Genomic DNA, 15,066 nt, shown 5'->3' with positions numbered 1-15,066 from the left:
AAAGCATGCTTTAGAGCAAAAGAAAAGGCTGTGACTGGACAGCCTTTTACCAATATATCAGAAAGATCAAAGGGTCAAAGTATTCAGTCACACAGAAAGCTCTTTTTTAAAAAATTAAACATGTGACTCAAATCTCTACAGCCATCTCAGTGAAGCTTATAAAAAGTAGTAGGATTATCTAGGAAAGACCTGTCAGAAACCTCTTGTATGATGGACTGAATATACATAACATACATATGAGACCCACAAGGTTCTTGATAATGGCATACTAGCATAAAAACTGCTAGATTTGACTGAAAGGGATGAAGAGAGTATAAAATGAAAGAAGGCTGTTAGGCCTCCAAAGTCTATAGTCAGGAAACAGGCTGATGAAACATATCAGCTGTAAATACATGCTGCCCTTCATGAAAAATAAAAGATGATGGTGAGTGTGGAGCTATCAGCCCAGAAAGCAGAACCTTAAATCAAGAGGGTGGAGCTGCAAGCCCCCAAAGATTACTCCCAGGCCTTAAAATTTAATGGAGTTAGCTTGGCTCAATTTTGAAATTGCTTGGGACCGGAGACTCCTTTTTTCCTTCAATTTTCTCCCTATTTGAACTAGAATACCTATTACTTGTATCCTATGCCTGTCCTTCCATTGTGTTTTGAAAGCAAAACATGAAAATAAAAAAGACACACTTATAGATGGAGAGGGATATTACTCCATGATGCATCAGATTCAGAGAATCACCTATACCCGATTTAGATGAAATTTTGGAATTTAAAATGAGAGTTTAGACTTTGAATTGCTGTAGTAGTTGAGACTTTGGGGAATGCTGGAATGGCATGTATTCTGCATGTGAGATATTAGGGGGCCAGAGGGTGTAATGTGATAGGCAGAATAATGGCCCTTCAAAGACATCTAATCCCTGAAATTTATGAATATATTAGGTTACACAGAAAGAGGAAATTAAGATTGCTGCTGGGCCCTGGCTACTGTGGCTCAGTGGATTGAGTGTCGGCCTGCGAACCAAGTGTCACTGGTTCGATTCCCAGTCAGGGCACATTCCTGGGTTGCATGCCAGATCCCCAGTTGGGGGCGCATGAGAGGCAACCACACATTGATAGTTCCCTCTCTTTCTCTGTCCCTTCCCCTAGCTCTGAAAATAAATACAATCTAAAAAATAATAATAATTTTAAAAAAAAGATTGCTGCTGAAATTAAGGTTACTCATCAGCTGGCCTTAAAATATATATATAATTATCCAATGTAATCACAGGTGTCCTTAAAAGTGGAAGAGTATGGTAAAAGAGTCAGAATCACAGACATGATGATAGAAGCAAGGTCACTGGAGTTATCTGAAGTAAGAACTCTATCTACCATTGCTGGCTTTGAAGATGGAGGAAGAGGGCCATGGGCCAAGGAATGCTGACAGCCTCAAGAAGCTGAAAAAGGCAAAGAGACACATTCTCTCCTAAAGCCTTCAGAAAGGAATGCTGCCTTGCCAACACCTTGATTTTAGTCCAGTGGGATCCATGTTGGACTTCTAACCTACAGAACTCTTAAGATAAAATTAGCACTGTCTTAAGCCACTAAGTTTGTGGTAATTTGTTATGACAGCAATAGAAAACAATTGCTATTGTGTATAAACATAAGTCAAGTATGACTGCATTTCCTTCAAAAATTTCAAATATCTTATGGTTCCCATGTGAGTTCATTATGTATAGCTTGGCACATAGTTTGGTAACTATGGCTCTAAGACAGGGGTTGGCAAAATACAGCCTGTAGGGCCAATCCAGGCCAATGCCTGTTTTTGTCTATGGGTGCTTTAATACTATAGCAAAATTAAGTAGTTGTGACAGGGACCATATGGCCCATAAAGCCTAAAATATTTACCTCTTTCCCCTTCACAGGAAAGGTTTGCCAACCCATGCTATAGAATATGGCCCTATTCTATCCATTTGCCTTTATTTCCCTTGCTCCCAGTTATTATCCCTTTACTCTTACTCCCCATATTTTTACCATTCTGAATTCTTGTCACTACCTTAGCTCATGCTATAATTCCACCTTGGAATTTCCTTCCCTCACCTTTCTAAATCCTGTGTCCTTTAAGGCAAATCTTAAGACATACTTTCTACCAAAAACCTTCCTTATCTCTTTTCTCAGGACATTTTTCCTATACCATACCAATTAGGTTTTGATTGATCAAACAGCAATTTTATTACTCTAAATTGTTTCATGTGTGTGACAACCCACTATTACAAATAGATTATAAGCTCCTCAAAGACAGGATCTATATCTTGAATTTCTTTAGAAAATTCCACAAAGCCTAGCCACTGTACGATGTAAAAGTGGGGTACTCAGTATGTGTTGATTGCATTTTTAAATCCTCACCTGAGGATATGTTTATTGATTTTAGAGAGAGAGGAAGTGGGGAGAGAGAGAGAGAGAAAGAGAGAGAGATCAATTTCGATTGGATGCCTGTTGTACACGTCCTAACCAGGAAACGGACCCACAACCTTTTGGTGCACAGGATGATGCTCCAACCAACTGAGTTACCTGGCCAGGGCTGATTACACTTCTGAAGCTGAAATTTACTCTAATAATGTTATAAGTTTGAGCCCTGATAGATGCAGTTGAAATCTGATATCCACAACTATTAAAACTGATATTATAAATGATTTATTTGAAGATATTCCAGCAGTATGATGGCTGCTATCTCTTACCATTTGCAGTTCTCATATCTATCATACTCTTAGGATGAATTTGTGATAACAGACAACCCTCTTTACTGCTCCACTCAAATTCCCTTATTTTTTTTAAATGAATATTTTTTTTCATTTTATATAGAGTGAAAAAGGAAAATGATGCAAGAATTGGAACAAGAGTTATGCAAAGTTTTATCCTTAAAAGACTCTATATGCAGGATAGTATACTAGTTTTCTGTTTTTAATAAAATGTGTAGCAGATTATTAAGCTATTTAAGCCAGAAATCTTATGTTTAACTGAATAAACCTACTGGTGCTGGACTATATATACCTGGATCTCCTGCAATCACCACAAACTCATACTGAAACTAAACACCACAAAACAAGGGTCTAATACCTCTAAAATTTAAAAGGTAGATGGGAGTTTGGCAAAGATGATGCCAGAGAGATGTTTAGTGCCCTGGCTGGGTGGCTCAATTGTTGGAGCATCATCTCATACACCAAAAGTTTGAGGGTTTGATTTCCGGTCAAGGCATGCACCTGGGTTATGGGTTCTACACCCAGTTGAAGCACATACAGGAGGAATTGATATGTTTCTTTCTTTCTCTCTCCCTCTCTCCCTCTCTCTCTTGCTCTCTCTCCCTCTCTCCCTCTCTGTCTCCCCCCTCCCTCTATCTCTCTCTCACTCTTTCTAAAATCAATAAACATATCCTTGCATGAGGATTATAAAAGTTTTTTTTTAAAGAAAGATGTTAAGTAATTTTTTATATCTAATATTTGGATTTCACAAATTGCAACTACTTGCTTAATCACCAGAAAGTCACTATTCTTTTTACTCAAGAGAAATAAAATGACCTTCGCTCTGGGATGTCTATCAAACTGATGTCATTTCTAAACTTTCACTGTTAAGAGTCAAGTCCCAGTCAAAGATCTCCATGATGTGCTAGACTCATATATAAAAGACCATTTTACTTAAAACTGAGGGCAGGTAGTTACCATAAGCACTGAGTAGCCCTACTGACCAAAAACCAATTACCCTAAAATTAATTTGGGTTTGCCATCCAAATAGTTGACTCTTAGTCAAGCATTAATCCTAAAGTTCTTATGGTTCCACATAAATTAAGGCACAACACATCTAATTTTTAATAGTTTTGGGCACACACACACAAAGGAGATTTGGGGAATTACTTTTTCCACATTCTAAAAAATTGCTGCTGAGACTTCAAGGAAAACAAAAATGTCCTCATATCTTCTCCCTCTACACTTCCAATACCACTTGCCCTTTCATGTCCTTGCATATACTTCCCTCTGCATAGAATGCCCTTCCCCTATTTATTAACCTAGCAAACTTCAATTTTTCCTTCAAGTTTAAGCTCAAGTATAATATTCTTTGAAGCCTTCCTCAATTCCTTTAGGCATATTTAAAGGATCTTTCCATTTTGCATATATTACCCCATTAAAAAATTATAGGTATTTAACTTTATTATTTGCATATTCTTCATTCCATTTGTTCACAGACATCAAGGATTCTTCTTTCATCATTATGTCTATAGTACGTGGTCCATAGGATGTATCTCATAATATTTGATGAGAGAAGAAATGAGTGACTCATTCCTTCCCCAAAGTTTTAAAATAAACTATTATATCCCAGCTTCAACAACTCCCTTCTTGGTCTCCTAAAAATATCCTTGCTGGTTTGGCCTCAATGCCCAGTTCCTTTCTGATTCTTACCTATTTGTGTTACATATTAGCTTCCATGAAAACACACATGTCTTTTCTGCTGCTCCAATAATTTCCTCTCAATCTGTTCACTGGCTTCAAGAAAACATTTTAGAACAAACTTCAAACTGTGTTTTCCCCCCAAACATATTCAATACCTTCAGATCCACTTATATCTTTTCTTTAAACTAAGCAGAACAGAATCATAGATACAGAGAACATTTTAATGGCTGCCAGATGGGAGGGGGTTTGGCAGAATGAGTGAAAAAGGTGAAGTGATTAAGAAATACAAATTGGTAATTATAGAATACTCATGGGGATGTAAAGTACAACACAGGGAATAGAGAAGCTAAAGAACATATATGGATGACCCATGGACATGGACAATGGTGTGAAAATTGCCTGAGGGAGTTGGGGGCAGAAGGGACTGAGTAGAGGAAGCAAAGAGGGAAAACTGAGACAACTGTAGTAGCATAAACAATAAAATATAATTTAAAAACTAAAAAAATCTAATGAACAAAATAAACTAAAACAAAATAGAAGCAGACTCAGAGATAGAGAACAGGCTGACAGCTGTCAGAGAGGAGCAGCATTGAGGGCTAGGTGAAAAAGGTGAAGGGATTAAGAAAAAAAAACCTCATCAATTTGACTTTGCATGGCGAAGAAACAATATAATATATACATGATATATTTTTAAGTGATCATTTCAAGGCTCTTTGTTTCACCAGAAGAATTTTACTAAATGACTCCTATGCTCTTTACATAATTTTTAAAGGTAAGGTTTATCTCAGCTGAGCTCCACATATCATGTATCATTGTTTAATATAAAAATCAAATCAGACTTTCCAGAAGAGATCCAAGATGCCAGAAGAGTAAGTGAGAACTGAGATGACCTCCTCCCAGGACCAGTCTGGAATTTCACTTGAATTGTGGAGAGGTCATCCAGAATGACCAACTGAGCAGTGGCTGGAGAAAAGTCTTATAACCATGGAAAGATGGAAGAAGCCATTTCATCACAGCATGACAGGTACAGAGTGTGAAGGAGACACGAGAGGGCTGGCTGGACTCATACGGACAGCAGCTAAAGTGCTAGAGGGATATTTCAGTAGCCAGGGGTTCCCCTTGAGAAGTTTGGGTTTTAAAACCCAGGCTGGGGTCTGCATCCCACAGCACAAGAGCCAGAAAGGAACCCAGATAACATACACCTGTGAAAAGGAGCAGGATTTCTGTCTGCCAGGGAGAGATGGCTGGAGATGCGGAGAGCCTCTTAAAGAACCAACACACAAAATTTAATTTGTAGCCACTCACCCTGGGTTCTGGAAAAGGGGGAAGAGTGGACTAAAGACACTTGAGAAGAGTTTGGGCATGAAGGCTTTGGGGAGAGAACTGAGAGAGTGGCCAAAGGGATCCCCATGCTGAGTCATCCCCCACACTGAAGAAGCCATCTTGATCAGGCAGACCACTCCCCACCCACAGGAATTATCCTGCCCCACCCTGTGGTGTTTAAGCCTGACTACTGATTACCAATTGATTAGATTAACAACTGAAGGAGACAGCCACAGAATGTGGATTACTGGTAGACTAAAATAGGCTTGCTAGGCCCAGATTGGGAAATGATCTGACATCACTAGGGGAAGAACCAGAAAGAGAAGACAGTGCACCTGCACAACAACATACTAGGTGTGGTGGGCAGAGTGACTCTCAGTTACCTAGCCAGAGGAAAGGGCCCACAAGAATAATCCAACAACAACAACCAAAACCGAATTACAACCAGAGAGCCCACAGAAATGACATAAGAGGACTCAAAGAGTATCAAGCTCAGGAGATCAAGGAGACTGTACCACTGAGTCTCACAGGTCTCCTACAACAGAGGGTCATACCACAAAGACAGGGAGTCAAAGCAGATCAATCTGAGAAGCAGAAACAAAGACAAGTCACCAAAAAGGGAAGACCAAAAAAAAAAAAAAATCAAAAAGAAAGGAGGAATCCACAGGAAGAGTCCTAAATGAAATAGAGGCATGCAAACTATCAGACATTGAGTTCAAAACAGTGGTTATAAGGATCCTCAAGGAGCTAAGCGAGAATTACAAAGAACTCCAGGGAAGCTACAAAGAACTTACTGCGGACTACAACATAATGAATAAGGACACAGAAACTATAAATAAGTGCCAGGAGGAAATTAAGAAGACAATATCTGAAATGAAGGACACAGCAGAAGGAATTAAAAGCAGGCTAGACAAAGCCCAAGATCAAATTTGAGCTGGAAGACAAGGTAGAAAAAAAATTCCCAGGTTGAGAAGAAAAACAGAAAAGGACTGAAAAATAATGAAGAGGGTTTATGGGAGCTGCAGGATGACATGAAATGTAGTAATATCTGTATCACTGGGATCCCAGAAGGAGAAAAAGAGGAGCAAGGGATAGGAAACAAGTTTGAAAAAATAATGACAGAAAACTTCCCTAACTTGAGGAGAGAAAAAGTCACTCAAGTCCAGGAAGCACAGAGGGTAACAATGAAGATGAACCCAAATAGGCCCACTCCAAGACACATCATAATGCAAATGGCAAAATTCAAAGACAATGAAAGAATCTTAAATGCAGCAAGGGAAAAACAGCTAGTAACAAACAAGGGAGCTCAGATAAGGCTATCAAGTAATTACTCGACAGAAATACTACAAGCCAGAAGAAAATGGCAATAAATATTCCAAGCAAAGAAAAGCAAGGGCCTACAACAAAGATTACTCTACCCAGCAAGGCTCTCATTTAACATGGAAGATAAAATAAGGAGTTTCTCACACACACAAAAGAAGTTAAAAAAAATACATCTCCACCAAACCAGCATTGCGAGAGATGCTAAAGAGGCTGCTTTAAGAACATGAACAAAAAGAGAGAGAGAGAGAAGAACACAGGTACAAAGGGAAAAAATGGCAATGAATAAGTACCTATCAATAGTAACCTTACATGTAAATGTATTAAATGCTCCATTCAAAAGATGTAGGGTAACTGAATGGATAAGAAAACATGACCTGCATATATGCTGTATACAAGAGACCCATCTCAGAACAAAAGATCTACACAGACTGAAGTTGAAGGGATGGAAAAAAATATTTCAAGCAAACAGACAGAAAAATAAAAGCTGGAGGAGCAATACTTGTGTCAGACAAAATAGATTTCAAAACAAAGACCATAAAAAGAGACAAGAAGGACACCACATAATACATAAGGGAACAAGCCATCAAGAAGATATCAACCTTGTACATATATATGAACCCAACATAGGAGCAACCAAATATATGAGGAAAATTTTGGAGGACTTCAAGAAAGATATCGACAGCAACACACTCATAGTGAGGAATTTAACATCCCATTGTCAACAATGGACAGATATTCCAAGCAAAGACTCAAAAAGGATATTATGGAATTGAACAACATTCTAGATCAAATGGACTTCATTGATATATACAGAAGCTTTCACCCCAGAGAAGCAAAATACACATACTTTTCAAATGCACATGGAACATTTTCAAAGACCACAAGGTAGGACACATATCAAGCCTCAACAAATTCAAGAAAACTGAAATTATATCAAGAATCTGCTTGGCTCACAGTAGCAAGAAACTAGAAACCAACCTCAAGGAAAAAACTCAAAAATATTCAAATTCATGGAGCCTGAATAACATGCTATTAAATAATGAATGGGTTAACAATGTGATCAAAGAAGAAATCAAAAAGTTTCTGGAAACAAAAAAAAATGAACACAAAACATCGCAAAACCTATGGGACACAGCAAAGGCCCTCCTGAGAGGGAAGTTCCTAGCCATACAGGCCTACCTAAAGAAGATAGAAAAATTGCAAATAAACAACCTAACCTTACATCTACAAGAACAAGAAGGAAAAAACAAACAAAGCCCAGAGCAAGTACAAGGAAGGAAAAAATCAAGATCAAAGTAGAATTAAATAACATAGAGACTAAAAGAACAATTCAAAGGATCAATAAATCCAGGAGCTGCTTCTCTGAAAAGATAAACAAAATCAACAAGCCTTTAACCAGACTCATCAAGAAAAAAGAGAGGACCCAAATAAATAAAAACAGAAACAAAAGAGGAGAAATTACAATGGATACCACAGAAGTACAAAGGATTATCAGAAATGACTACAAACAATTATATGCCCAGAAATTTGACAATCTGGGCAAAAAACCAAATTTCTAGAAACATATATTTCAAAACTGAATCAAGAAAAAGCAGAAAGCCTGACTAAACTGATAAGAACTAGTGAAATTGAAGCTGTAATAAAAAAATAACTGGCACAAAATGCCCTGGACCAGATGGCTACACAGGCGAATTTTACCAAACACTTACAGAAGAGCAAACTCCTGTCCCTCTGAAACTATTCCAAAAAATTCAAGAAAAGGGAAGACTCCAGAACTCTTTCTATGAAGTCAGTGTCATCCTAATTCCAAAGCCAGGTCAAGAGTCAACAAAGAAAGAGAACTACAAGCCAATATCGCTGATGAACATAGATGCTAAAATCCTCAACAAAATATTGGCAAACTGGATCCAGCAATACATTAAAAAGATTATACACCATGATCAAGTCAGATTCAACCCAGGGATGCAAGGATGGTTTAATATTTGCAAAACAATCAACATGATACACCATATAACAAAATGGAGGACAAAAAATCACATGATCAATATCAACAGATGCTAAAAAAGAATTTGATAAAGTACAGCACCCATTTATGATAAAAACACTCAGAAAAGTGGGAATAGAGGGAGCATACCTCAACACAATAAAGGCCACATACCAGAAATCAGCAGCCAACAACATACACAATGGGCAAAACCTAAAAGCTTTCCCGCTAACATCAGAAACAAGACGAGGATGTCTACTCTCTTCACTTCTATCCAACATAGTTTTGGAAGTTCTAGCCACAGTGATCAGACAAGAAAAAGAAACAAAGGGCATCCAAATTGGAAAGGAGGAAGTAAAACTGTCATAATTTGCAGATGATATGATAGTGTGCATAGAAAACACTATAGGCTTCACCAAAATATTACTTGACCTAATAAGTGAATAAGGCAAAATAGCAGGATTCAAAGCCAATATTCAGAAATCAAAGGCATTTTTGTTCACCAACAATGAAATATCAGAAACTAGGGAGGAAAACCCATTTACTATATCAACAAGAAAAATTAAGTACCTAGGAATAAACTTAACCAAGAAGGTAGAAGACCTGTACTTGGAAACCTACAGAACACTGAAGAAAGAAATTAAGGAAAATACAAATAAATTGAAGCATATACCATGTTCATGGATGGGAAAAATCACCTCATTAAAATGTCCATACTACCTAAAGCAATTTATATATTCGACGCAATCCCTATTAAAATACCAGTGACATATTTCACAGATTTAGAACAAATATTTCAAAAGAAAAATGAACCCAAATAGCCTCAGCAATCTTGAGAAAGAAAAACAAAGTAGGAAGGATCACAATACTTGATATCAAACTATATTACAAGGCCACTATAATCAAAACAGACTGGTACTGGCATAATAACAGATACATAGATCAATTGAACAGAATAGAGAGCCCAGAAATTAACCCAGGTCTCTATGGCCAATTAATATTTGGCAAAGGTGGCAGAAGCATAAAACGGAGTAAAAATAGCCTCTTCAACAAATGCTGTTGGGAGACCTGGAATGGTGCATGCAAAAAAAATGAAACTACGCTATCAACTTACACCATATATCAGAGTAAACTCAAAATGCATAAAAGACTTAAACATAAGCTGCGATACCATAAAAGCCCTAGAGGAAAACATAAGCAGTAAAATTACAGATATTCTATGCTGCAATATTTTTGTGGATACATTTCCTAGGGCAAGGGATATAAAGAAAAGAATAAACAATGGGACTACATCAAATTAAAAATCTTATGCTCAGTTAAGGAAACTGTCATAAAAATGAAAAGGGAACCAACTGTATAGGAAAACATATTTGCCAATGATATCTCAGACAAGGGCTTTATCTTCAAAATATACAAAGAACTCATATGATTCAACACCAGAAAGACAAACAATCCAATTAAAAAATGGGCAAAGGACTCGAATACACTTCTCCAAAGAGGACATACAGAGGGCCCACAGACATATGAAAGGATGCTGAACATCACTAGCCATCAGACAGGTGCAATTTAAAACCACAATGAGATACCACTTCACACCGGTCAGAATGGCCATCATCAATAAATCAACGAACAAGTGCTGGCAAGAATGTGGAGAAAAGGGAACCCTAGTACACTGTTGGTGGGAATGCAGACTGGTGCAGCCACTGTGGAAAACAGTGCGGATTTCCCCAGAAAACAAAAATTGAACTGCCTTTTCATCCAGAGATTCCACCTCTGGAATTATATCCGAAGAATCCTGAAACACCTGTTCAAATGAACCTATGCACCACTATGTTCATAGCAGTGCTATTTATAATAGTCAAATGCTGGAAACAGCCTAAGTGCCCATCAGTGGATGAGTGGATCAAAAAACTGTGGTACATTTACACAATGGAGTACTATGCGGCAAAAGAAAGAAGAAACTCCTACCTTTGCAACAGCATGGATGGAACTGGAGAGTATTATGCTAAGTGAAATAAGCCAGGTGATGAGAGACAAATACTATATGATCTCACCTATAAGAGGAACCTGATGAACAAAACAAACAAAAGAGCAAAATAGAACCAGAAGCATGGAAACAAGGAACAGACTAACAGTGATCAGAGGGGAGGGGCAGGGGGATAAGGGGAGAAAGAAGGGGAAGAAACAACTATAAATGACCAATCGACATGTACCACAGAGTGAGGATTGACTCTAGGAGTAGGAAGGGGGTCGTTGGGGCAGGGAGAGCAAGGGGGGAATATTGGTACAACTGTAAATGAACAACAATAAAAAAAAAGGCAAGAAATTCAATCATCTTTTCTCTCATTCTGGAAAATAGATTTGAAGGCATTCTCAGTTAATTTATCTATCTGGGTTTTAGAGATGCTTTTAGAAGTTTCATAGAACAGAATCATATCTAAACAAACTATCAGAAACACCTCAGATTGGGAGTGACTCACCGGTACTCCTTGGTGTACTCAAAGTCTTGTTTGTTGTAAGCAGGTTTTAAGAAATTACACTCAATGACTCCAATTACTCCCACACCTTCTCCATGAGTTGGCTTAGAAAAAAAATTTAATTGAAACACTCACATTACTGTTGACTGCCTGGAGTTATTTCCTTTTGATTCCAAACAAAAACAGAAAGCTTACATAATGTTCATTGGCAAAGTAAGGCTAGCAAGGTCTAGAGAAATACTCAGAGTATACTATAATAAACTGAAAATATTACATTGAACTGGGACCTCTGGAAAATTCTAGAGTAAAATTTTCAAACTATGATCTATAGATATTCTAGGACTTTCCAAGGATTAATAGACTTCTGTACTTCTCTCAAACTACCTCCGTTTTCAAATGTTTCATATTCTGGGATTGCCATAATATTTCATTAGAACAATAAATGGCACTGCTAAAAAAATCAAAGTTATATACTACTGTTTCAGAGAACTGAAACCAAACTTCATCTGAAAAAGTTTTAAGGATGCTACATAATCATCACGTTCTATTAAAATAAACCTTTTCTGTATGTAGGCCACCAATCAACTACTAAAGTGAGTTAGACTTGCAGTGGTTATTAATTAGAAGTTGATACAAGATATTTTTGGATTAAAATATTTTTTTATTCTTTAATGAAAGGAACTGAGTCAACAGGTAGTTAGACTAACACACAAACATGAGTTGTGTGAAGATGATATAGCAAGGAAAATCAACACAGGCTAAAATCTAGCTCTCCTGGGTCCAATATAAGCTTGTCCTGCTGTGTAATAAAAAGCAAATTTTATCTGTAAAATAGGAATAATGGAATACTGGTGGATATTTCCAGTTTAAATGGTCATTAAAACATCAAAGATTATGGTAATATTTGTATAGTTCAGTTTATAAAGTATTTTCACATAATTTATCCCATTTAAATCTCTCAACCTTGTAAGCTGTATGGTAGGAAGAGCAGGTAAAATTATTGTTGTTGTTACCACTTTACAGGTAAGAAATCGATCCTCAGAGAAATTAAGTGATTTAGCTTAGGTTGCACAACTTGTAAGTGGAAAAGCCAGGAATCAAATCCTGGCCATCAACCATTAAATTTTATGTATCTTCCACTATGTCATATTGTCTCCCCATGAAAATATAAAAAGTTACCATCAACACTAATAAACACTTACACACGACAGAGTTGCTGGTGTTTTGATTCTACCTCTTATTAACAGCTACCTAGAAAATGCATTCAGTAAAGTTTCCATGTTGACTGACATCTATGAAGAATGAGAAGTAGAGTTTTTCAATACAGATGGCTCACTGGTAACAGAATTCTAGGATTTAACAATCATCATAAGATGGGAGTAAAAGTCACTAATGACTTAATCCCCCATGCAAAGTTTAAATCCTCTTCTTACTCTTTTCAGCCTTCTATAACAAAGGAACATTAACCACTCACCTTCACCTGGCATCCCACCTTCTCAAAGGACTTTATGAGTCGGTTGTTGTGATACATCATTACCCCAAATTGGTTATTATTCTTGCAAGAGAAGCCAAAAGTTATTTTCACCTGCTTATTCTGAGAAGAAAATCATTAAGGAGACAAATGCAGCAGCTTTGGCAGAAAAAAGTTTTGCATTCTACTATAGCAAATAACATTCGATATAAATTGGTACAACCTTTCTAGTGGACATTTGAAAAACCTGTATTAATAGCTTTACAAATCTTCTTAAGCTTTGACCAAGTAGTTTTCTTTCTAGAAATTTATCCTATAGAAAAGGCAAGGTAGCCCATAAAGTTTTATGAGTTACAGATATTTATCAATTAGTTATAATGGCAGAAAAACATAATTTAGGTGTTTGACATTAATGATTAAATAAATGTTGGTATATCAACATGATCTATAATGTAGCTTTAAAATTAAAAGACTGTAAGAAAATATATCAAAATGCCATAAGTGACTTTAAAAATTTATAAATAATTAAAATGTGTCTTAACCCTTGCTAGTTGATCAATTTTCTGCCAGGTCTCCTAGGTTTTGATAAGAGTTATAAACGGTACAACACAAATCTACACAATTATAAGCAATAATATAAGTCCTGCTAATCACATAAAATAATGACAACAAAAGTGTGGAAGAACCAAATCACTTTTAAAAGTAAAGGATGATGAATAATCCCATTGTAATATATTTCATGGGATGAAGGTAACATGCTTGCATAGATGAAATAAAGAGTACTAATTATTATACATAAACCATGAACAATGATGAGTTTTAACAAGTCTGATTTGATTTAAAAACCAAGGTAAGAAAGTAAAAAATAAAAATAAAAAAATAAAGGGGAGACTGAGTAACTGAGGTTTTCATTAAAACAAATACTAAGAAATCTTCATGTCCAAACTAGTTAAATAAAAATTTGTTTTTGTTACTTATTCAAAAGGTGATATCAATATTCCCCTCTAAATAACAAGCTGTTGTATAAACCCAAGTGACAAATGGGCCAGGTATGATAGAACACAGTAATGTTTGGCTCAGAACATAATGTTCTGGGCTCCAGAAGCTCAAATTAAACCACGAATAAGACCCTATTCAAATGCAAAAACAAACCTCTCCCAAACAAACTAAAACTCTACACCATAAAACTAACATTCTTAAGGTAAAGATTGACAAATACTTTATTTATATGGTATACTTTTAAAATTCTAAATTATAGGGAGGCAGTACACTGGGGAAGGAGGTTCCTCAAATTAGAGAGGACAAGAAGAGAGAAGAGGCTTTTGATAACTGAGGAATAAACAAATTAGCATCAGTGATATTGTCCCTCTGTGACCTTGGGGGAAATATTATTAGGAGTTTCATTTTATCCACCTCTATAGTGAATTTGTTTAGCCCAAATTCTAGTAGAAAAGGTAACTAGTTTAATGAGAAGGACAGTTAAGAAGAGTTAAGGTACATATAAAATGCATTTATAGGAGTCATCCTGATAGAAACCCATAATCCCATAAAAGACAAAAGTTAGTGACAGAAATGTGGCATATTCTGAAAAAGAGGTTGGGAAATAATTATTTAGACTGGCTCTGTTAAAACTATGGCACCAATATCCTAGTCTACATACAGTGATATAACTAATTTAACTATAGCTGCTAACAGTACTATCTCTGGCTTTGTTAAATTGGATTTGTTTAGGGCTTCAAGAAAAAAGAAAAAAGAGAACCTGTCTTAATAGATGATGTCTTTTTTCCAAAAAGAGAAAACCAATCTGCTGGGACTAACAACCACATAGCTTTTTAAAAAGGAAACAACAATTTTTAATTTTTGGTCAGGGGAAGAAAGACAAAGCAAGATAATAACACCTTTGATAAACAGAGTACATTTCTTAGTCCAGGAACTGTGCTTATTTACTAGAAAATAAATTACAACAACAATTCTTCATAATTGCTTATGAATTTTCAACTTCTCAAATACTTTTTTTTGCCCTAAAACCGTCAACAAAGATGGACCTAATTTCCATAATCTTAAAATTTTCTCAAGTGA

General features: G+C 36.4%; 1 protein-coding gene across 2 annotated transcripts in view; it reads right to left on the bottom strand.

Moving 5' to 3' along the window:
* Positions 1 to 15,066, bottom strand: part of MORC4 (MORC family CW-type zinc finger 4) — a 91,401-nt gene that overhangs the window by 56,636 nt on the left and 19,699 nt on the right. For both annotated transcript variants that reach the window (XM_090263978.1, XM_090263979.1), the window contains exons 8-9: positions 12,991 to 13,110; positions 11,520 to 11,620 (exon numbers count right to left, since the gene is read on the bottom strand). In XM_090263978.1, coding sequence (XP_090120104.1) covers positions 11,520 to 11,620; positions 12,991 to 13,110 — 221 coding nt within the window. The remainder of the gene's footprint in view (positions 1 to 11,519; positions 11,621 to 12,990; positions 13,111 to 15,066) is intronic.

This window comes from Furipterus horrens, unplaced genomic scaffold (genome assembly GCF_987537825.1).
Source record: "Furipterus horrens unplaced genomic scaffold, mFurHor1.1.pri manual_scaffold_17, whole genome shotgun sequence".
Lineage (NCBI taxonomy): Eukaryota > Metazoa > Chordata > Mammalia > Chiroptera > Furipteridae > Furipterus > Furipterus horrens.
This window is presented reverse-complemented; position numbering and strand designations above follow the sequence as displayed.